This window comes from Serinus canaria, chromosome 22 (genome assembly GCF_022539315.1).
Source record: "Serinus canaria isolate serCan28SL12 chromosome 22, serCan2020, whole genome shotgun sequence".
Lineage (NCBI taxonomy): Eukaryota > Metazoa > Chordata > Aves > Passeriformes > Fringillidae > Serinus > Serinus canaria.
The window spans coordinates 2,148,012-2,170,336 of NC_066335.1; the positions used below are offsets into that span (position 1 = coordinate 2,148,012).

General features: G+C 63.4%; 2 protein-coding genes across 2 annotated transcripts; one reads left to right on the forward strand and one right to left on the reverse strand.

Moving 5' to 3' along the window:
- The first annotated feature begins 297 nt into the window (after positions 1-297).
- BRF2 (BRF2 RNA polymerase III transcription initiation factor subunit) lies at positions 298-4,235 on the forward strand. Its single transcript, XM_018922698.3, has 4 exons — positions 298-473; positions 1,002-1,061; positions 1,685-2,006; positions 2,863-4,235. The coding sequence occupies exons 1-4, from the start codon at positions 320-322 to the stop codon at positions 3,989-3,991; spliced, it is 1,665 nt and encodes a 554-aa protein (XP_018778243.2). The 5' UTR covers positions 298-319; the 3' UTR covers positions 3,992-4,235.
- Positions 4,236-4,281: 46 nt separating this feature from the next.
- Positions 4,282-22,325, reverse strand: ADGRA2 (adhesion G protein-coupled receptor A2). Its single transcript, XM_050983029.1, has 19 exons — positions 22,105-22,325; positions 15,055-15,126; positions 12,260-12,331; positions 12,083-12,154; positions 11,861-11,932; positions 11,582-11,745; positions 11,301-11,514; positions 10,861-11,025; positions 10,128-10,329; positions 9,904-10,053; positions 9,612-9,773; positions 9,279-9,494; positions 8,997-9,198; positions 8,582-8,790; positions 8,321-8,448; positions 7,828-7,951; positions 7,587-7,732; positions 7,355-7,444; positions 4,282-7,102 (listed from the first exon to the last, which is right to left on the reverse strand). Exons 1-19 carry the CDS (start codon positions 22,323-22,325, stop codon positions 5,908-5,910), a joined length of 3,876 nt encoding a protein of 1,291 aa, XP_050838986.1. The 3' UTR covers positions 4,282-5,907.

Consider the following 22,325-nt stretch of genomic DNA (forward strand, 5'->3'; position numbering starts at 1 on the left):
AGCCCTCATGGCAGTGCTGGCCTCACACTGCGGCGGGGATGGGAGGAGGAGGAGGCCGTCAGGGCCCCGGGGTGCTTTGCGGTTCCCCCCCCCGGTCCCGCTCCCCCCCGCGCTCCCGGGGCCGCCGCCGCCTCCCCGGGCACCCCCGGCGGAACTCGCGGGGGCGGAACGCAGCGTGCAGGGGCGGCGGCGCGGCCGGGCGGGAATCGGGGCGGACCGCCAACCGTTCCGCTATTGGTGGGCTCGGGGCGGGCCGCGCTGCTATTGGCTGCTGGCGGTGCACCCGCCCCGGTGCTCCCCCAGCGCGGCAGCGGTGGCGATGGCGGCGCGGGGCCGGTGCCCCGAGTGCGGCTCGGAGTCGCTGGTGGAGGACGCGCACTACACGCAGCAGCAGCTGGTCTGTGCCGCCTGCGGCTGCGTCCTGTCCGAGGGGCTCCTCACCACCACCTACACCGACGAAGAGCATCTGCGGGGTGCGGTACCGGAACCGGGAGCGTCCGCGCTCGGGGGGTGCAGGACCGACGGTCCGCAGCTCGTTTGGGCCTCTCCGAGCCGGCCCGAGAAGCGAAGCGCTCCGAGCTGTGTGTCTGTGCCGGGCGCTGTCGGGTCAGACCGGCCGCATCCCCCCAAACACCAGCGGGGTTTTCCAGCCCAGGGCACACCCGCAGCATTTCCCGGCCAGTTTTGGCTTGGAGCCGGTGATGAGCTTTATATTTAAACTGAGGGATCTCTTATTGTTAAAAAGAGATTATTAAAATCTCATTGAAATCTCTTAGAAAAGCTTCAGGTGCAGCAGAGCAGCCCCGAGGCTGTTGCCTGGCTCTGTCTGGAGCTCAGAGGAGATCCAAGAGCTCACTTTTACCCGCGCTGCTCTAACTCAGCGCCCTCAAACAGTTCTGATCGCTGCAGGCCGGTTCTGTGGGCACCTGCTGGCCCCAGATCCAGGTGTCTGTGTCCCTGCATTCCCTGCAGGACTGACTGACCCCCCCCCTGTTTTCCAGAGGTCGCCTATTCCCAGAGCACTGGCCAGAAGGAGCAGCTGAGCCGCTGCCTGCAGCGAGGTAAGAGCAGCTCCTCACCCCGTCCTCCAGTTTGTTTCACCTGGTTCTAACCGTGAAAAAGTGCCCAAAACCCCTGGAGCTGAGCCAGGGGAGGGCCCTTGGTGCCTGCCTGCCCCGAGGGACTGGGAGGGGCTTTAGTGCCGTGCCGGGCTGGGTGAGTGCTGCCTGGTTTTGTCATTTTGTGTTGATTCAGTTGATCCTTCAGAGAAGTTTTGTTAATAATATAAAAAACAGGAAATTGTGGAGACCCTGGGGAAACATTCCCTGGTCTAGGGAGACACAAGAAGCTTCCCTCAAAAAGCTGTTAGACCCCATTGGCTCCTTCCCCTGTTCCTGTTTCCCTGAGCCACTCCTTCCCTATTCCCTGATTAGTCCTTACCTTTGTACTGCCCTGAGACCAGGTCCCAGGTCCCTGTGGAGAGAAAGCTACAGGGTGCTTTCTTTGAGTGTGGGTGCTTTCTCTGTGTGTGGGTGCTGGGACCTGAACATCTCACCACACAGCTGAATAAAACATCTGTAGATATTATGCAAAAGATCCTTTTTGCTTCCTTACCCTGGACTATGCCAGCAGCAATTCAGACTGCTCCAAATGGTTCTGAGCAGAAATTCCTGACTCCCCACAGGGATCCGGCGGGTCCAGGACCTCTGCAAGGTGCTGCAGCTGCCAGCAGCCTTTGAGGAAACGGCTGTGTCCTACTTCCAGAGGGCTCTGCAGCTGCCTGCCTTCCACCTGGTCAGCCTGGAGAAGAAGGAGCTGCTGGGGGGTTGCTGTGTGCTGGTGACGTGCCGGCAGCACCGCTGGCCGCTGACCATGGGCACCGTGTGCTCCCTGCTCTACGCCAAGCAGGAGCTCTTTGCCAGCGTCTTCCTGAGCCTGCAGAGGGAGCTGGGGCTCTCCGTGCCCGCCCTGAGCCTGGCAGACCTGGTGACAACGCACCTGAGCAGGTGATGGGGCCCTGGCAGCCCTTGGCAAGCCTTGTTTGTCTGGCTGGGTGGAGGGGATGGGGTGTGACTCAGGTGTGTGTGCTCGGGCTGGGCTGGCTTTTGTCCCTCCCTTGTCACGCCTGGGCTGTGATTCTCATCCTGCTCCGTTCTCCTCAGAGAGGTGCTCAGGGAGGCACTGTGGATTAGGGGATCACAGATCTCTGAGGTTGGAAAAGATTTCTGAGGCCATTCAGCCCAACCCATGCCTGATGCCCACCTTGTCAGCCAGCCCAGAGTGCCAAGTGCCACCTCCAGGGATGGGGATGCCACCCCCTGCCTGGCAGCAATTCCAGTGCCTGGGAACTCTTTCCATAAAGAAACTCCTCCTGGTGTCCTCGAGCAGCAGCCATGGCAGAGCAGGGTGTGTGTTGGATTTGCAGGGTTCCCAGGCGAAGTGAGGAATGATGAATCTGACTCCATGTTCTTAGAAAGCTAATTTATTATTTTATGATCTATATTATATTAAAGAATGCTATACTAAAGTGTACTAAAGAATACAGAAAGGATACAGACAGAAGGCTAAAAAATAATAATAAAAACTTGTGACTCTCTCCTCAGAGTCTGACACAGCTTGGCCGTCACTGGCCAATGAATCAAAATAATTCACATGAAACCAATGAAACAATCACCTACCACATTCCAAAGCAGCATAATACAGGAGAAGCAAATGAGATAATATTGTTTTCTTTTTCTCTGAGGCTTCTCAGCTTCCCAGGAGAGAAATCCTGGCAAAGGGATTTTTCCAGAAAATGTGGCAGTGACAGATGTGTTTGTCCCTGAGGCTCCCTCCTGCTGACCGTGGCTCTTTCTCCTGCAGCTTCCGGCTGGTCCAGCCCACTGCCAGCATCCCTGCGCCCTTCCTGGAGGACAAGGAGAAGCTGCTGGCCCGGACCATGGCCATTGTGGAGCTGGCCAGTGACACGTGGCTGGTGACCGGGCGGCACCCCGTGCCCGTGGTGACGGCCGCGGCGTTCCTGGCCTGGCAGTCGCTGCGGCCCGGCCCGCGCCTCTCGTGCCCCTTGGCGCGGTTCTGCCGCCTGGCAGGGGTGGAGCTGCCGCCCCCGGCCCAGCTGAGGCTGAGGGAGCTGCTGGAGATCCTGCTGGCAATGGCCTCCCAGCTCTCCTGGCTGCGTGGCCTCCAGCTGGACAAGAAGACGGTGGTGAAGCACATCGGGGACCTGCTGCAGCATCGGCTGTTCCTGCTGAAACGCGCCTTCAGCCAGCAGGATGGGCAGGAGCAGCAGGACACGGGCCTGGGCATGGGCTCTGTGAGCCAGGGCTGCCAGGGCTCTGTGAGCCAGGGCTCCCTGGATAAGGACTCTGTGAATAAGGACTCCTCAAGCCAGGATTCTGTGAGCCAGGACTTCCTGGATAAGGACTCTATGAATAAGGACTCCCCAGGCCAGGGCTCTGTGAGCCAGGGCTGCCTGGGCCAGGATTCCACAAGCCAGGGCTCCCTGAATAATGGCTCCCTGGGTAAGGACTCCTCAGGCAAGGGCTCTGCAGGCCAGGGCTCTGTGAGCCAGGGCTCCCTGGATAAAAGCTCCCTGGATAAGGACTCCTTAGGCCAGGATTCCACAAGCCAGGGCTCCGTGAGCCAGGTCTGCCTAGGCCAGGGCTCTGTGGGCCCAGGCTCCCTGAATAAGGACTCTGTGAATAAGGACTCCCCAGGCCAGGACTCCCCAGGCCAGGGCCCCCGCAGCTCTCCTGCAGTGCCACAGCAGCAGGGCTGTCCCTCGGCAGGGCAGCAGCAGCAGAGGGGCACCCTGAGGCCCCTGCTCCCCCCCTGCCTCATCCACCCCAGGAAGAGGCTGCGGGCGGCGGCTCTGAGCGCCCCGGGTGTGGCTGTGACAGGCGACGAGCCCATCTCGGACAGCGAGATCGAGCAGTACCTGCGGAGCCCCGAGGAGATCCACGCCTTCAGGAAGGCCAAGGCCTGGTCCTGAAGGTGGCCGTGGCCCAGAGGGACAGTTTGGGGACCAGAAGTGTGAAGCCCACCAGGGACAGAGTGGTTGTGCTGCAGGGATGGTCGCCCTGAGGGAATGAGGCTGTGGGGAGGGAGCAGGCTGTGTCCTCCTTCATGTGCTGGACCAAAATGGGGCTTTTTATGGAGTGACTGCTTCAGGTCGTGTTACATTTCTGCTATAAGTAAATAAAAGTGCAGGTGCCAGGTTTTCCAGGGCAGCCTCACCTTGGACTTCTCATTCTTCAGCAGAATGATTTGTGACACAGTAGATCTTGGCAGATTGGCACATCTTTAATATATTAAACAAAACATATCTGCTAGAAACATTCTATTCATATAAAAATGCAAAAAGACCCCTTTAAAGACATTTCTTTGGCATATTTCCCTCCCCTCCCCCCGGATATTGCAGGAAGCTCTGTTGATATGTCATTCGCTTGTAAACAGACAAAGTGTAATTAAGAATACAAAGCTTTTTCTCTAATACTGTCACAATGCAGCAAGCAATAGAACCACGGGGCATCAGCCAGGCTGGGGAGGCTGCAGGAGCTGCAGTAAGGGTTTAAACTGTGTTAAATCCCAGGGACAATGAAATATTTAAACATTTAACTGGGCAGAGAAGCCGAGGCAGGCAGGGAGTGGCAGGTTAAGCCCAGGGGTGCCCCAGCCCCGTGGGGTGAGTGGTTCCCAGGTGAGACCAGTCCCCACTAAGTGCTTTTTCCTCCCCTGGCTCGTGGCCCTGCCAGCCCCACGACCCCTCGGAGGTAGCTACGTCATTAAACTTATTTGCAGGCGGGGGAAAATGAGGCAGGGGAGGCTGGAAAGGGCAGGGGAGGCACCAGGCTCCCACCTTCCTCCTCTGCTTTGCTGCAGCCTCTCTGCAGCCTGGCTGTTTCACCTGTGTGCTGGGAAAAAGGGGAAATTTGTTTTCCAATGGGAACAATAAGTGCTTGTCCAGGTTCCAGCTCTCTGACCATCTGAGGAAGGTCCCTAATTCCTTGGCATCGTTGTCTTGCATTCCCAGGAATGCTCCCTGCTCCCCAGAACGGTCTCTGCCTTCTTAAAAGCAAACCTAGGTATTTTCTGAGCTTGAAGCCTGGATTAAGGACACAGAGCTGCTCTGGCCCTCTCCCACATCTTGGTTCTTTGGTGCTTTGGCACAGAGGGTCAGTCCTGGCAGCAGCACAGTTCTGCCAGCCCACCCCACTGCATGGCTTGAGCCTCTAAGGGCCTGGGAGCATTTTCTGGCTGTGAATTTAGTGTCTGGAGCCTTTTCTGGCCCTTATTTTAGTGTCTGGCATTAAAGCAGTGCAGACAATCACCTCACCTTGGAGCTGAGGCTCCTCTTACCTTGTGCTTGGCTTTGCAATATGGCTTTGGCACGGTGCAGCCCCTAGGGCTGGCACAGCTAGGAACATTCCAGAGGGAGCAGCTGCTCTCCAGAAGCAGTGTGCTCATCCTGGGGCTGTGCTGCCTGCACGTGAAGGGCACTTGGAGTGGTCCCTCGGCGGGAATATTGCAGTCGTGGCACGGCGGGCCCTGCCCCGGGGCCGGGAGTAGGGCCCTGGCGTCACCTACAGCTCTGTCTATACATATATACATTCAATAATATAGCTTTGAAAAATAGACATTTCCTCTGTAGAATATAAAATAGCATTTAGGATCAATCTCAAGTGACATGCAGGAGTGATTAAAGCACGGCTGCAATTCCGGCACCGCTGCGGGAAAGCTCGGAGCCTCCTCGGGGAGATGGGTGGGCCCGGGATCGTGCTGTGCCCGGTGGGACCGGAGCCCCCGGCTGTGCCGCCCATCCCTGCTAGTGCACGAGGTGATTGCCCCGAGCGGCTCCGGCCGCCCATCCCGCAGGAAATCGCTGCGGCCGTCGGTCCTTCCGCACCTTCACACGGTGGTTTCGCTCTTCCAGAGGCCGGTCTTCATGCCGGCCACGCTGTCGGCGCTGGCCAGGTTGATGTCGTACTTGCTGCCCTTGAGGCCACCGTTGTGGCTGCCCACATTGAGGGGGTAGGAGCGGCGCTTCGCCTCCCTCTCGGTGCCACCGCCCGGCCGCAGGTTGTCCCGGCTGCCGCTCCTCCGGCGAGCCTCGGCGAAGTCAGGCACCCTCCGCCCGCCGTCGCTGCCCTCCGAGGGGCTGGGGAGCGCGTCCCCGTCCTGCGGCACCCGCGACCTGCCGCCGCTGGCCGGGCTGGTCCTGCCGCTGGGGTAGCTCTCGGAGTGGCTGTTGTGGAGGCTGCCGCTCTCGCTGGATGGGTGCTCCGAGGGGCCCCGCAGCATTTTCAAGCGGTGGTGCTTCCCGTCCCGGCACGGCTTAGTTCTGCCCCGGTGGCTCCTGCGGCCGTGCAGGTTGCTGGTGTGCCTGACGGGCTTCCCGTCGGCAGCGTCCGGCTCCGGGCAGGGCGGCGGCCGCGATTCCGCCTGGCTCTGGGCTACCTGCAGGTTGGTGAGCTTGCAGCGGCCCCCGGCAGAGCCGGCGCTGCTGGGCGAGGAGGAGGAGGAGGCGCCGGAGCGAGCGGCCTCTGGCTCGCAGCCGATGAAGACCTGCGAGCCGTCCTCCGGCCCCAGCCCGGGGTGCACGTAGGCCTGCATGGGCAGCGCGTTCCGGTACGACGGGCAGCAGGAGAACCAGGAGCTGAGCACGTCCCGGCGCCTCAGGCAGTGATGGATGAAGATGAAGAGCCCCAGCGTCACGGCGGTGACGCCGTAGAGGCAGCTGAAGACGATGCTCAGGTACCAGCGCTGGGACACGGCCATGGCGCCGAACGTCCACAGGGCCACGTACAGAGCGTGGGTGGCCACCAGAGCCCAGAACTGCACCCGCAGAGAGTAGACACCATCCCCCTCGGGGCAGGGTGGCCCCGAGTTCAGTGTCACCGAGATGGAGCCAGAGTCTGTCAGGAAGTCACTGGTGGCCCCCAGCCGCGGCGGGGGCTCCAGCGGCTCCGGGATGTCTTTCTGGTGCGAGGGTCGGCACTGGAGGCTGAGCCCAGCACAGAGGAAATAAATCCAGGTGACGAGCAGGATGAAAGCCACGGGAACGTAGAAAGCGCCCAGGCTGGGCCGCCACACCAGCCAGCAGCTGTGCGGGAGGAGAGGAGCTCTGAGGGGCTGTGGGCTGGAGCTGCTCGGCACCCCTGCCCTCATGGCAGGGCTCTGTGGAGCTGTGCCGGCTGCCTGGACGATTTTTTCCCCAGGAGATAGATAACTCTCAGGAAAAAACTCACTGATCTTTTCCCAAACTTCTCCAGATTCCCAGTGCCACCAGTTCCCTGCCCCAGCAGAGGGAGGCCACCCACGTGGGAGGGAGGAAGGGTCGAGCAGGAACACTTACTAGGGGTTGTTGTCGTGGTAGTTTTGGATGTTGACAGCTGCTGTGATCCCACAGATGATGAGGGGGATCCCGCCGGCGATCAGGTAGAACCTGCGGGGAGGGGAAGCGTCACCGCACACCTGGAGCCCGCGGGAGAGCGTGGGAAGGGCTCGTCCAGAGAAGCAAGTCCCGCCCGGGGGACTGTGGCACCCCTGGAGGTGCTCCTGCAGGGCCGGGGCAGGGGGGTCCATACCGCAGCATGGGTCTGGGGGCTGCCTGGGACGTGTCCCTGTCCGGCTGCTGTGGCGCTTTCCAGGTCAGCTCCTTGTAGAGCACTCGGGCTTTCACCGCCATCCAGAGCAGCGTGGAGAGGGACGAGTAGTGCAAGATGATGCCGACCTGCGGGAGGAGGCGGCGGTTGGGGCGGGGATGCCGCAGGCCCCCGGTACCCGTCCCGCAGGACCCTGCAGGGCTGGGCACTGCCCGGTACCCACGGCCTGGCACACGGCCCGGTAGCCGGTGAGGGTGATGCCTCCCGCGAAGACGGCGGCCGTCATGGCGATGTGGAAGCACAGGTTAAGCAGCATGTGCCAGCCCTTCCGCGGGATGAGGATGGTGCTGCAAGAGCAAGAGCACAGAGGGCACCTGTGAGCTCCTGCCCGGCCCCGAGAGAGCCACAAATCCTGCGCCTGGGGAGGCACCAACAGCCCGTCCCTGGCCACGGAGCGTGGCTGGAGGGGGTGTACAGGTACATTCCTGCACACAGGAAAAGGACCAGAACCCAGGGCCACTCGCTGGGCAGCACATTCCCTGAAAATGTGCTTCCTCACTGTCCTGAGAACCCCTGTCCTAAAGGGCCGTGTCACTGCACAGCCATGCCCATACACCTTCTCCTGGCTGTTGGCACCTCGGGAGCTGCTCCCGCTGCTCACAGAGACACCCAGCCCAGTCCAGCCCCCAGAGCAGCAGCACTGGACACTCGCTCACCCGTGATGGACGATGTAGGTGATGATGGTGGTGAAGAGGCAGAGCAGCAGCACGGCCGTGCAGGTGTACATGGCCGGGTGCAGCACCTCCACAGCGCCTTGTGCCTCGCTGGGGAACCCACTGAGCTCCTGCACAGCACAGCACAGCCCATCAGACCCCACAGCAGCAGCCCTGTGCCCCTGACTCCCCCACCACCCTCCTGCTGCCCGCACGCTCCCTGCCCTGGCACCACTCCCTCACTGCTGCTCGTCCCACACCTACCATGAGCACGGCCACGTTGCTGAGGTGCCGGCAGTGCAGGGAGGTGACATTGGGCTCACGGGCAGCCAGCTGGCACCCCTCGGCGCTCCAGCCCCCCATGCCCCCCAGCACCTCGAAGTTCCAGTACGCAGCCACTGGGTCCGTGCCCTCCCCGGGGTGTCGCAGGGACACAGCCACCGGCTCTGACAGGTTCCCCACTCCACAGCCATCTGCAGCCACAGAAAAACAGGTCAGCAGGACAAGGGACGCCCCTCCACCTGCACCCCCAGAGGGGCTGGGCACAGGGGACATCCCGCACGAACATTGCCACCTCCCCGTGAGTACCCCAGGGATGCCTCTGCACTGCAGGAGCACCAGCACAATGCCCCAGGGAGCCCCACGGGGCACCCCAGGCACCCCACCATGCCGCCCTTACAGGTCCCGGCATAGATGACCGGGGTGGCCACGCTGCGGCGTTTGCCATCGTCGGCCAGGCGGGAGGAGTTCCCGGTGCTGCAGAAGAGTTTCCCGTTACGGAAGACCAGCAGCTGGAGCTTGCAGTCGGCCCCTGGCGTGGCTGGGGCGGGGCTGGCGAACAAGCTGGGTGGCAGCTGGATGGAGGCCAGGGCGATGCTGTTCTGCGGGTGCAGGTCGCTGGTGAGCGGGGGCTGACCCCAGCCCCCCGAGTCCAGCCCCCCGACCCCCAGCGTTCCCCTACCTTGATGTGGAAGCTGCTCAGGGAGATGTTGGGGCGCCCCGTGGTGCAGCGCAGCCTGAGCTGCTGGTCGGGCGTGGGCTCAGCCCCCCGCTCGGCCGGGGGGGGCCGTCCTGGGGGGGTCGGGCTCCCGTCCCACCGCTGGAACGCCACACAGCTCAGCCCCACGTAGCTCTCAGGCTTCACCACGTATGCCTCGAAGGCGATGTTGCGAGAGTTCTGCCAGCACCACGGAGGGATCATCAGCCCTGGCATAGGCACAGAGCCCCTGGCATGGCCAGAGACCCCACCCAGCCCTCCTCTTTGAATCCAGCCCTAGCCCATGCTCCCCCTCACCACTGCCATGTGCTGGGAGTTGCTGCCCAGCGTGTGGGCCGCAATCCTCTCCAGGGAGCGCACGATGCTGGTGCAGGCCTTCTCCTCCTTCTGGGACATCCACAGGATGTGGTCGTCCACCAGCATGATGTTGCTGGCCATCTCCACGATCACGTCTGTCAGCTGGGGACAGCAAGCAGCTCTGCAAAGAGCTACCGCCGTCCCCCGAGGAAACACCCCAATTCATGCTTTTCTGCCCCAAAAACACCAGGCTGCACTGGGGCGGGCAGGGGACACCCGCAGTGCTCATTACCTGCTTGATCTGGTCCACGTAGCCAATAAACTTCTCTATCATCTGGGCCACGTAGAGGACATCAACCATGTCTGAGAAGTTGGCTGCCTCGGCCGTGTAGACGCGGAGCTGGTGAGCCAGGGTCAGGGCATTGGAGGCATTGATGGGCATCTGCAGGGTGGCATGGCCATGGTCACCAGCTGAGCCCCCTCCAACCCAGCCGAGCCTCTGGGCCCCCCACTCACCAGCACGAAGGTGTAGAGCACACGGGTGATGTCGTTGGTGTAGAGGCAGTGGGAGTAGTCGCCGTCCTCCCAGCGCCCGGTGCGGTCACAGCGCCGCCACGCTTGCTTCTCGCCCGCCGAGCCCGCGCCCGCCGGCCCCGCGGCGAACGGGTGCTGCAGGCAGGGCTGGTAGGCCGTGATCCCCGCCAGGGTGCGGGGCCACCTGCAGTGGACACCACACAGTGACCCCGGGGCAGCCCCACCCCGAGCCTGCTCCCCCGACCTGGCCCCTGTGCAGCTCCGCCCTGGGCACCGCAGCCCCCTCTGCCAGCCACTGCCATCCCTGGGCTCAGGGGAGGCTGGCGTGGTGCTCCCCCAAAAGCCCCCACCCTCTCCAGCCCCGTGTCCCGCTCGGCTCCGGCATCGCGGGTGGAAGCAGCGGGCACTGGGGGGCACCGCTAATTTAGGCCACATTGACTGTGCCAGTAATTTATATTCCGTAAGGGCCCCGCCGGGGTTACGGCGGGCGCCCGGAGCCTTTCGTCTTGTGCCAGAGAAATTCCAACACCTCTGCTGCTGGAGCCAGGCTGCGCCGCCGGCACGGGAAGCCCTTCAAAAGCCGTGCTGTTAATTGCTACCAGACGTGCGGTCACCTGCAGTGAGCAGAGGCCCCCGCACGCACCGCTCGCTCTCCGTGTGGCACCAGCCACGTGCGTCCCCCCTGCTGCGGCACCTGCGCTGCCACAGTCCCCACCTGAAGTCCCCGCGGTTGTTGGTGACCCGCTCAGCAGGGCAGTAGGATGCAGAGGTCTCCAGCACCACGATCTCCACCTTCTTGCTGACGTTGCCCTGGGAGGTGGAGACGGCGCATTCCCACTCGCCATTGGCGGAGACGTGGATGTTGGAGAGGATGAGCTCGCTGTGGGCACAGGAGAGGGGCTGCCATGGCGGGGCTCCCTCACAGTGATCCCCCAAGCTTGGGGACAGGGGGACACAGGCCATGTAGCACCAAAGGTGCCCACACTCGGCAGCCCACCCACGGCACTCGGCACCCACACACCTGTGATTTCTGTGGTCACAAGTGGTCATCTCCATTCCCATACAATACCTATCTCTGTCCCCATCTCAATCCCAATTCCATCTCCACCCCAGTCCCAATCCCATCCCCGCTCCCATCCCAGCCCCATCCCTGACCTGGTGATGAAGGTGCAGTCGTGGATGAGACTCTCCTCCACAATGACGCCCGTCTGCTCATCCTCCCGCACAGGCTCGCGGTTGTGGAACCAGCGGATCTGCGTGCTGTTGTCCAGGTACGTGGCCGTGCACTGGAAGGGCAGCCGGTCGCCCTGGAAAACCACCTGGCGCAGCGACGGGATCAGGTGGTGGGTGTGCAGCTCCGGGGCTCCCGCTGCGGGGGACACAGGTGAGCCCGCGCCGCCGCCGCCGCCGCCGCCCCCGCCCCGGCCCCGGCTCACCGCAGCGGAGCTGCCCGTCCCGCGCCCCTCGCAGGGCCACGCCGCGCAGCTGCCGGGGGAAGGCGCACGCCGTGCGCTCCGAGATCTGTGCCGGCCGCTCGCGGGCCCAGCGCAGCACCCAGCGCAGGTTGCAGTCGCACGTCAGGTACTCGGTGGCAAAGTCCCTGCAAGGGATGGTGTCACTGCAGGGCTGGGGCACCCGCTGGCCCTGAGACCCTCGGCAGGGAACACCCCCCCCTCTCCCACCCTGGGTGCTGAAATCCCAGGACACCAACTCACACGACTTTCAGGGAGGGGAGCTCGTCAAAGACACCGGGAGGGAGGCTGGAGAAGATGTTTCCGGACATGTTCCTGTGGGACAGGAGAGAAAGATGGCATGGAGGTGGCCAGGGAGCTGCTGGGAGAGGGGACATCTCCCAGGCCCCTCGCTGTGCCCATACACCCCCTGGCTCTCAGGAGATGGGACAGGGCTGGCCAGGATGTCCCCAGGGAGCCACTTACAGCCGGAGGAGGTTGGCGAGGCCCTGGAAGACGCTGGCACTCAGGCAGCCGATGCGGTTGTTGGAGAGGTCCCTGCGAGGTGAGTGGAGGGGCCATCAGGGCTGGGGATGCCCCACTGTCCCCACTGTTGTCCCCAGGGCCAGCCCCAAGGGTCCGAGGGGCTGCACCGGCACTTACAGCCGCTTCAGCTCGGGGAGGCCGAGGAAGGCGCCTGGCTGGACCGTGCTGATCAGGTTGTTCTTCAGGTCCCTGTGGGGAGACAGGCACAGCTCTGGGGTGTGCTGCAGGGAGCTCCATCTCCGGGAGACACAGCTCCGAGGGCATGAGCACACCCGTGCCACCCCCGCCCCCATCCCCTCCATGGCCCCCCCAGGTGCTGCCCACCCCCTGCGAGGGCCTCACGAGCAGTTTTCCACCCCATTTCTCTCTTGTTATCTCTCCGAGGGGGGCAGGGAAGGGGCATCCGCTGCTCCCGGGGGGATGCCAGCCCCTGGGTGCCCTGCAGAGCATCGGGCATCCCCGCACGCTGGCACTGGCTGCTGGCACCGGCCCTGCATTGCTTCCGGAGCAGCCGTGTCCTGGCGGCTTATCTCCGTGTGAGGGATAAGAGCACAACCCCCGACAGCTCGTTTGAGCAATTAGCTCAATTGCAGGCGCACATCTAATCAGGGGCTCGCCAGGCACACACTCTGCCGGCAGAGTGGGGAGCACTGGTGGCATCGGCCGCTCTGGCTAACCCTCGGGACCAGCGGCAACTTCTGCTGAGCACCGGCGCTGTCCGGGAGAGGAAATGGGATCCATATGGACCCGTGTTTATTTATAGCAGTCTCCGCGGAGCTCCTCGCTGGGTCTCCTGCTGCTCTGCCTGCAGCCCTGGGGACACCCCGTGAGCCACAGCCCCACCGGAGGGCCGCAAACCAGCGGCCGGGATGAAGAGCGGTGCGACCCCCTCCAGCAGAGCCGGGGTGTGGGGGGAGTCCCACCAGAGACACGAGAGGGGCCCTTCGGCAGAGGAGACGCAGCCGAGTCATCCCGGCCCTCTCGGCTGATGCAAGAGCCCTGCCTGCCACGCCTGCCCCTCCCGGCGCTGCGGACGGACAGACAGCCGTCCTGGCAGCTGCCGGGGCAGACAGGTGCGCGGGCAGGTGTGCACAGGTGAGCGCTGGTGCTGAAGGAACAGCTCCGCTCTTACCTGCACCGCCTCCTGCACCAACAGGAGTCCCCTTGCCACAAAGCTCCGTCCTGCAAACGCCCTGGCTCTTGCCCAGGGCTGCCACCCCCCATCCAGACAGGTTTCCCAGGGACTCCCACCCCCAGGGCACCCCCAGCACACCCTGCCAGCCAAAACACATCTCCAGTGACAAATCTGCGGCCCCTGGCTCAGGTCTGGGGGGGTCTGGGTGCTGCAGGACCACCAGCCGTGGATGGGACCCGCCGGGGACCCTTGTGGGCCCCAGGGGTTTGCAGCCAGGCTGGCGCTCGGCCAGCGGTGGCCTTCCTCACTCAGGCACTTCCTCCTGCGGGCTGGGGCCAGGGCTGCTGCTGCTGATTTCCGATAAGACTCCTCTTTTCCCTGCTCTGCGCGTTTGCCTTTGCATTTCCTGCGGCCCCGAGCCCCCTCCTCCCCCAGCAGCGGCTCAGCGCCACGTGTGCACGGGGACACCCCAGCAGCACACGTGCATGGGGACCCCAATCACCACGAGGGCACAGAGACCCCCACTGCAGCAAAGCCTGGCCCCAAGGACCTGAGCCATCCTCATTCACTGCCTGGAGTGAGCCCACAACTCCCTGTGCACCCACTGCAGCCCAGCACAGACAGACGGATGGACGGACAGAGCCCATCCTTGTCCGTGCTGTCACCCACCGAGCCCCCTCGCATCCCCCCAGGGCCGGTCCCAAGCAGGGCTCTGCTAATGAGCCGCCGCATACCGTCCCCGCTCAGACTCATTAATCTCATTAAGCCGCTACAAATCACTGCAGATGCCAAGCTGGGGGGAGGCGGTCAGCGGGGGCACCCCTGACATCCAGGGAAGGGGTTCTCCCCGCTCTGCTGGGACCCCAAAGCACCCACGGTGGGTGCCAGGGTGGGCAGGGGCCTTGCCAGCCCCAGGCTGGGGGGCGAGGGGCCCCTCAGCCCCCACGGTGTCCCAGCCGTGCCAGCACGGGCTGTCCGTGGGGCACGGCTGCGCCACGGCCCCGAAGCGACCCGATGAGAGCAATTATGGCTCCTGTCGAGGGCAGTCAGGCGTGGCATGGCTGGGGGAGCGCTGCCTGCATGCCCCAGGCCCCTCTGACCCCGTGTGAGCAGGAGGTGACCTGGGGCAGCTGCTCTCCCAGGACATGGAGACCTTTAGGGGGACCCCAGGCTCACGGGAGCCCTGCTCCTCCCCAGGTGTCCCCCTGGCTGCTCCTTCCTGTGTCCCACGAGGGTGCAGTGCCCGGAGCAGGAGGCGACCCCACACCCTGACCCCTGCTGGGGAGGGTTCTGCGACGTGGGATGGTGTCCCCAAGGTGAGTGCTCTTCCCTCAGCCCTAAACCAGTCCCGTGGGGGTTTCCACGGGAGCCCACAGAGCGCAGGAATGCACGAGACCCTCGCAGGGCACGGCAGGGAACAAAACCCCCTCAGTGCCGGTCCCTGCGCCTGCATACCTACAGATCAAACCCATATGGGGGCCATAAATCTCCCCTTCTCGCAGCTCCCTCCATAGAGATGCCTTTCATGGAGAGATAAGAAAGTTGACTTTGTTCGGGGGGACAATGTCTCTTTTCATACCGGCCCTCACGGAGGGGCCCCCCCGGCAGCTCCCGGGGTCCCCGCGATGCCCGGGGGTGCCAGGGGCAAATTCTGCGCTGCAGTGCAGCTCCTGCTGCAGCAATCAGGGGCAGAAGGCGAGTGATGGTGCTCCCACCCACCCTGGAAGCCCAGCCTGCTCTCCAGTGCCCCCCACCCTCCTGCCCGAGCCCCACTCACAGCTTCTCCAGAGCCCGCAGCCCGAAGAAGGAGCCGTTCTCCAGCACCGTGATCTTGTTGTTGCTCAGCAGCCTGTGGGAAGAGCAGAGGGAGAGAATCTGAGAATATTGTTTTTAAAAAATTACAGCTCTTAACTCACTTCCAACCGCCCCCCGTTGTTCACATTTGTGAACACCTCTTCCATTTCCCAACTTTTCCAACACAAACCTTTCCAAGGAATATTAGAGAAAGTTCCTGAGCCCCAACTTTGCCCAAACCTCTGTCCCTACATCAGGGACAGGGGGGTAGTCAGGGCTTTTCCAGCTAAAACAATTCCATTATTCCATGATTTTGGCTTTCCCCATCACCTCATCTGCCACAGCCCCTCAGCAGTGCCCTGGTGCCCAGGGCAGGAGCAGGGATAGACAGACCTCCATGGCCCCAGCTGTGCCACTGTGGTGGTGGCCACGGAGGTGTCCCCTGCACGGCCAGGTGGGACCAGGGAATGCCATGGCCACGTGGGGATGCAGGAGCCGTGCTGGGATGCTCTGCGTGCTCCTCATGCCATGGACCACACGGACTGAGTGCCATGGGATCCCCGTGCTGCCTCTTGGGGCATCACCCTGGTGAGAGGAGTTACTCGGCCAGGGGGTGACCCCCACCCCAGCACCAAGGGGGCACCCCAAGGACTTGCAGCTGCAAGGGGCCCCCCAGCTCCTGCTGGTCATTGTGGCTCTCCCAGGAGCTTCCCAGCAGTGGGATTTTACACCTTTTGCTGACCAAAGGGCCCCTTGCGGAGTGACGGGAGTGGACGGAGGGCACCAGCACCGGCGATTCAGCCAGGAACTCATTAAAGCTCGTTAGCCCAATTAGCAGAGCCAGACCTGGCCCTCGGGGACCAGCGGAACTCCCGTGCGGGCACCGGCGACGCCAGCGCCGGCAAAGCGACCCACAGAAGGAGCGGGGGCAGGCGGCAGCCGGGCCGGGAGGGCATCCTGGAGGCCTGGCCGGGGGAGCGGCTGCAGAAAGGGCTCATTGAGGGCCGGGCCGGGGCTGTTTACACACGGGCGGGCCCGGCTGAATGGCCGCTGTGTGCTGCCGCCCGGCCCCTCCGGACGCGCTGCCCGCGGAGCCGCCGCGCTGGGCTCGGGGCAGGAGCGGGACCGAGCGGGTCCCGCAGCCCCCCGCAGGCTGGGTGGGAGGGGAGGGAAGGGTCGGGGTCTGGCAGCGCTGCCCCCGCATCCTGTGCTAATGAGGAGCCGCCACCGGGCACCGGCGCGTCCGCGGGGCCCCGGACCCGGCCGGCGGGGAGCGGAAACGTCCGGCGGCCCCGGCGGCTGCAAATTGCTTCCACACGCCGGCGGCCGGAGCTGCCACGGCCAGGGCCGTGTCTGGTCCTCTCCTCCCCGTCGGGACCACTCTTTGCAGGGGCTCGGCTCGCCCCAGCTCAGCCCAGGACGTTCTCAGGGCAGGGGACAGCTTCCAGGGATGTTTCCGTGGCTGCTGGCCCAGCCCCTCTAGCCCGTGGCGTGCCCCAATTCCCCGCCACGGCATCGATGGGGGCTCAAGGCCGAGCTGTCCCCGAGGGCTCCAAGAGGTTTTCATTCCAGCGGCAGGAAATTTCACAACAGAGGGCACGGGCTGTGCCGGGGCTGCAGCCGCGGCCGTGGTGGCAGAACCGGAGCCCCGGACCCGCAGCCCTCGGCCGAGCCCGGGGAGGCTCGCTCAGACCCTCGGGACCATCTGCATCTCTGCCACAACACGACAACTCTGCCTTTAAAGATTTACAGCAGGATCGGCTGTCCCTGGCATCTGCAGCCCTACCTGGGGCCACCCTGGCCTGGGGCAAAGCCACCCCCGGAGCCCCTCCAGAGAAAGGCTGGGACCCCTGCACGGCTCAGGGCACCCTGAGCTGCAGGTGCTGCCCAGGAGCAGAGATCCTTGACTAAAAGGAGGCCTTGGCACAACCGGCTGTGCTGACAGTGACAGTTTGCCCAAAACTTTTCTCCCCAGTAAAACTTTTCTTGGGTAGAGATCCTGGCTCTTTTCTTCCCTGTCCCACAGCAGCCATCTGGGTCGCACTCCCCAGTTACAACCCACATCCTCCAACACGGGTTTGTTTTGTTTTCTCTACTTTCATGGAGATTATGTTCCAAATTGCTTTCTGTTTGGGTTTTTTAGGGATTTTTTTTTTCCCCAGGAAGTTCTCATCAGTCTCCACAGCACTTTCCATTCCCACATGTCCACAGGCAGCAGAGCTGTGTGTGGGTCCTTGGCACTGTCCCCTTACAGGACATTAACTGAGAACCCCCAAAACACAATGGGGTCACTGTGCCCACGAGGCCACCCTGACGCAGCCCACGGGGGTCACAGGCCAGCAGCCCCTGAGCCACGCTGGGGGCACAGCTGTGGGGACAGACCCTGAGCCCCCCAGTGCATTTCAAATGCTGAGAGCTGCCCTGGGAGGAGGGACCCGCTGGGGGGAAGGGGCTGCAGGGCTCCAAGCCAGCCGAGCTCACGAGGCTGAGCTGCTGGGAGATCCAGGCAGGGCTTGCAGTGGTTTCCCACACACCCACCGAGGTCTGGGGGTGCAAAGGGGACCCGGTGCCCTCCCATCCCACCCACCTAGAGGCTCGGCAGGCCATGGAAACCGAGCCGTGGCCTTTGGAGCTGTTGCTCTTCTCCCAGCTCGGGCTGGGACCCCTTAGCTCAGCAGGAGCAACCCCCAGCCAGTCCTGGAGGGAGGGCTGGGGATCCCTCTCACCCCCAGGCGGCTGTGCCTGAGCGTTTCCGTGCACTCCAGAATCCTTCCTTCTCCTTCGGGAACGGCTCCTTCACCCTGCCCGGTGCCCGGGGACCCTCCGGCCCCGCCGGCGGGGGCGAGCGGGGGATCCTGCCGGGGACAGCCCGGCCACGGGGACAATAATCGGCTAATTGAGCGGCGGCTGGAAAAGTCCCTCCGGACAATGCGGGGATTAAGGACTGGAGCACGGAGTCAAACGGAAACGATGGGGGATGCGTGGTGGGGATGGCGGGGGCAGCCGCAAGGAGCATCCTCCCATCCCGGGGATGCAGGACTGGAAGGGGCTCAGCATCCCTGCTCCATCCCCCACCCCGAGCCAGGGCTGTGGGGGCTTGGAGCCCTCGAGGCTCCAAGAGAGATACAGATCCCTTCTTCTTCTCCTCCTCCTCTTTTTTCATCTCAAAAAGAGGAGCCAAAAGTGAAAAAAACAAGATTGTTTTTTCAAGCGTGCTGGAATCCACTTGGATAAATAACAGCTCCAGAAACTGGGCTGCTGAAACAATAAACTTCCTCTGGACCCAACCAAAAAAGGACGCGGGGAGACGGTGGCTCCCCAGGCCGGGCCGGGAAGGCAGCGGCGTTCCTGGGGGGCCGCGCTGGGGGCGGGGACCCGGCCCGGCTCCGCTCTCCGAGCGCAGTAATTCAAAGCATATGCCGGGAGCAGATACGGCGCGGGCTGCGCCCCGAGCACGGCTCGCTGCTCTGCACGGGGATTTCGGGAAGGGAAAGAGGGGCCCCGAGGCCGCTGAGAGCTGCTGAAGGCTCTGGGGGAGGCAGAATCACAGGGTGGGGGGCACGCAGCAACCTAGAGGGACCCCACGGAACACCAGGGGGGGTCTGCAGCATCCCAGAGGGGCCCTCAACATCCAGGGGGGAACCCACATTCCAGCAAGGACCCTACAGCCCCCAGAGGGGATCTTGCATCCCAGAGGGGACCCCACATCTTCCAACCCGGAGGGGCTGGAGAAGCCCAGCCCTGGGGGATCCCCCCCTCCCTGCATTGTTTGGGTGCTCGGGGGCTCTTCCCCTCCCTGCACCGTGCCCGGGCGTTTCCTCCAGCCTCACGTCATGCCGGGCTATTTCGGATGGTGAAAATTATTGTTCCAAGCCTCGGCTTTTGTTAGCACAGGAAAAAGAAGCCCCGGAGAGAGGGCGAAGCCTCCCGAGCCAGCCTGGGCCGGGATGCTCAGGGCAGCACCACGACCTGCAGCCCCTGCAAAACCCAAACCTGATGGAGCTGCAGCCCAATAAACAACAAATAATAAAGCTGAAGAAGGCTTGAGAAAGAAACCATCTGCAGGGCCCAGGATAGAGCAGCCTTGGAGCAAGGAGTTCAAGTAGAACTGGAAATTGGTCATAAGTCAAAGCCCTCTATTCCCTGCAGACAATCTGTAATTTCAGTGCAATCAAGCTGTGCACATAAATGAGGCCTGTGCTGGGATTCCACATCTGGAAGAGGTTTGGGCTCCCGCCCGTGTGACAGCGGGGCTGGCCCAGCCTCTCCAGCCCTCGTTAGGGATGTGGCGCTTTTTCCATGGGGCGATTAGCACGGGGTCAGCTGGGGGGGATTAAAGCCTCCTTAATCCCTGTCTGCAGCACCCCAGCACCTCACAGCCACGCTGGAGGGACGGCCCCAGAGGTGCCAAACCCCCCAGTCCTAGCTGGAGCAGGATGTGAGGCTGGGGCAGCCCTGCCAACACAGCCAGGTGACCCCTCTGGGGCCGCGAGTCAGAGCAGGGTGACAGCCCAAAGCGCCGAGGCTGGCACTCCTCCTTCCTCCCTGCAGGGAGCTGGGCACAGGAATAACGTGGGTATAAACCAAGGTGGGCACACACCGAGAAAGCTCTGCTGGGGCTGTAGGGGATGTGTGAGCATCACCCCCTTCCCAGACCCACAGCCTTCCCTGGACATCCCTGCGAGGGGACGAGGGGAGAGGAGGCACAGCTCTGCTCAGCAGGCACTCCCCACCAGCCATCAGCCACCCCTGGGACGCTGGGGCCGTGCTGAGCCCAGCAGTGGCTGCAGGGCAGGTCCCTGGGCCACGGGCATCCCCCACCCCCTGTCCTTTGTGCCCCACCCCTGCCCTGCCCATCCAGGGCAATGCCAGGGCGCATTTCTCAGGCGCGGGGGGCAAACGCGCAGCAGCTGCAGCGCAGGCCGATAATTGAAGATAAATAAAGAGAGAGTGTGGGAAAAGCCAAATGGGAGGCGGGACCAAGGACCCACAGGGTGACAGACCTCCTGCAGCCACCCAAGCCTCTCTGGCCGCCCGTCTGTCACCAGCTTGGACAGCTGGACCTGGGCAGGGCCAGCGTCCCTCCCGCCAGGCCTCCCCCGTGCTGAGCCCTCCTGGTTCCAGGCTGGGCCGGATGAGTGCTGGAAAACGGCTCTGCTTTGAAGTGTCACTGCCCCAAACACATTTCCTGCAGCAGGGGCAACAGCAGTGTTGGGAACCCTGGGGGACAGAGGGGACCTGAGCACCTTGGGGACAGAGGGGACCTGAGCACCTTGGGGACAGAGGGGACCTGGCACCCTGGGGCACACGTAGGAGCCCTGCTCACACCCAGCTCATCCGCAGAGTTCAAGATTTGGCTGTCCCCAGCAGGATGTCCCCAAGGCACGTGCAGCCCTTGCCACATGCCTGGGCCCCTCCACTCCCTGCCCGCACCCCAGCGGCTCCAGGAGACGCTCCCAAAGTCGGAGCCTCTGGTTTTGATTGTTCCATCTGGAAAGGGTTTGGAATAAATCATGTTTACTGCACGAGAGCAGAGCCAGGGTCACCGCATATTTGTAGGTTTCTGCCTACGCCTGTAGGTTTCATGTCACGTTTTAGTGGGATCGTGTAATGCCCTAATGCTTCTGCACGGTCATCCCAGCCCCTCCGAGAGAGCCAGCACAGCTCAGCACAGGCAGCACAACCCCCTGCCCTGCTGGGAACAGCTGGGCAGGCACTGGAGCAGGCCTGGGATGTGGCATGGGATGCTCTCCCCAAACACAAACTGACAAAGGACTGAACATCCCCATGGGTGTTTGCGAGGGGCTGACACACAAGAAGGGCCCTAAGAGGAAAGACATGAAGAGCAAAGCTCACAAGTGGGATGGAGAGCCCAGCTGTCACCTGCCTGAGGCCCCCCAGTGTCCCCCACCAAGGGAAGCCCAAGACACCCATCAGTGCTGCTGTTCTGGGACAATTTATGCTTTTAGTGTGGCTGTTGCACTCAGGGCCTGCTCATGGCACCATCTGTAGCACTGGTGCCTTCACAGCCACACTCCAATGGGGACAGTGGTGCCAGTGGGGTCACTTTCACTGCCACCATCACCCCAAAGCAGCGAGCAGCACCCGAGAAACCAGAGCAATGGCAACACTGCCCATGGGTTTGGGCATGTGAGAGCAGACAGGACGAGGCAGCCCCCAGACCCAACTCTGCAGCATCCCACCCACCCCAGCCCCAGCCAGGAGGGCAAGGTGGGAGCCTGAGCAGGCAGCACAGCCACCCTGATGGGCTCTGGGGAAAAGCCATGCTCCCCCCAGCTGCAGAGCTGCCAGCCCAGCCTCCAATCCAGATTTTAATTCAAACATCTCCTCTGGAGTTATAAATAAACCCTGCAGCGAGCAGCACACGGCTGCCAGCTCCAGCCGAACCCCAGCCCCCGGCACGGGGGCCGCGAGGAAGAGGAGCCTTTAGGGATCGAGCAGCAGCGTTAGAGCCTCTGCACAAACCCCAAACCCATTAAGCGCTCCTGATGGCCTCTCAGTAAATATTTCCAGGGACAGCAGTCACTTTCAAACAAAAACATGTTCCCCAGCACGCAGGAACGCTGCGGAGGGCAGCAGGAGCAGGAACCCGTTTCCTGCATTTCCAGCTCACGTCCACACCAGCCCCGCTCTGCCGCCGCGCCCTGGGGACAGCGGGGTCCCCCCGGCAGCCCAGAGCCGCGACACCCCTTTATCGCGATTTAAACCACGCTACGCAGCACCGAGCGACCCTTCCGCGCCTGAAGAGTCGCTCACTGAGAGGAAAAAGGAACTCCACTGCGCTCCGGACCCCGCGTCCCCGGTCCCCGAGTCCCCGCAGCATCTGCCGGGCACGGGGCGATGCGAGGGCTCCCGCACGGAGAGGGCTCAGCGCCACCCACGCGTGAGCTCTCGTCTCGCTCAGGGTGCCCCGGGCAGCGGGCGCGGGGCAATGCCGGCCCTGAGGGAGATGCCCGGGGGAGATGCCGGGGGCAGGGGGGGATGCCCGGACGCTGCCGCTCGCGGTACTCACAGCGTGACGGTGCCCTCGGGCAGCAGGCGCGGCTCGGGCGGCGCGGGGAGCCCCCCGCTGCTGCAGACCACCCTCCGCCGGGGAGCGCCGGGGCCGCCGCCCGCCTTGGCCCGCTCGGCCGCGCACTTGCAGCCCAGGCTGAGCGCGGGGCAGCTCCGCGCATCGGCCCCGGGGCCGCTCAGCGCCGCCGCCAGCAGCACCAACGCCGCCGCCCGCCGCAT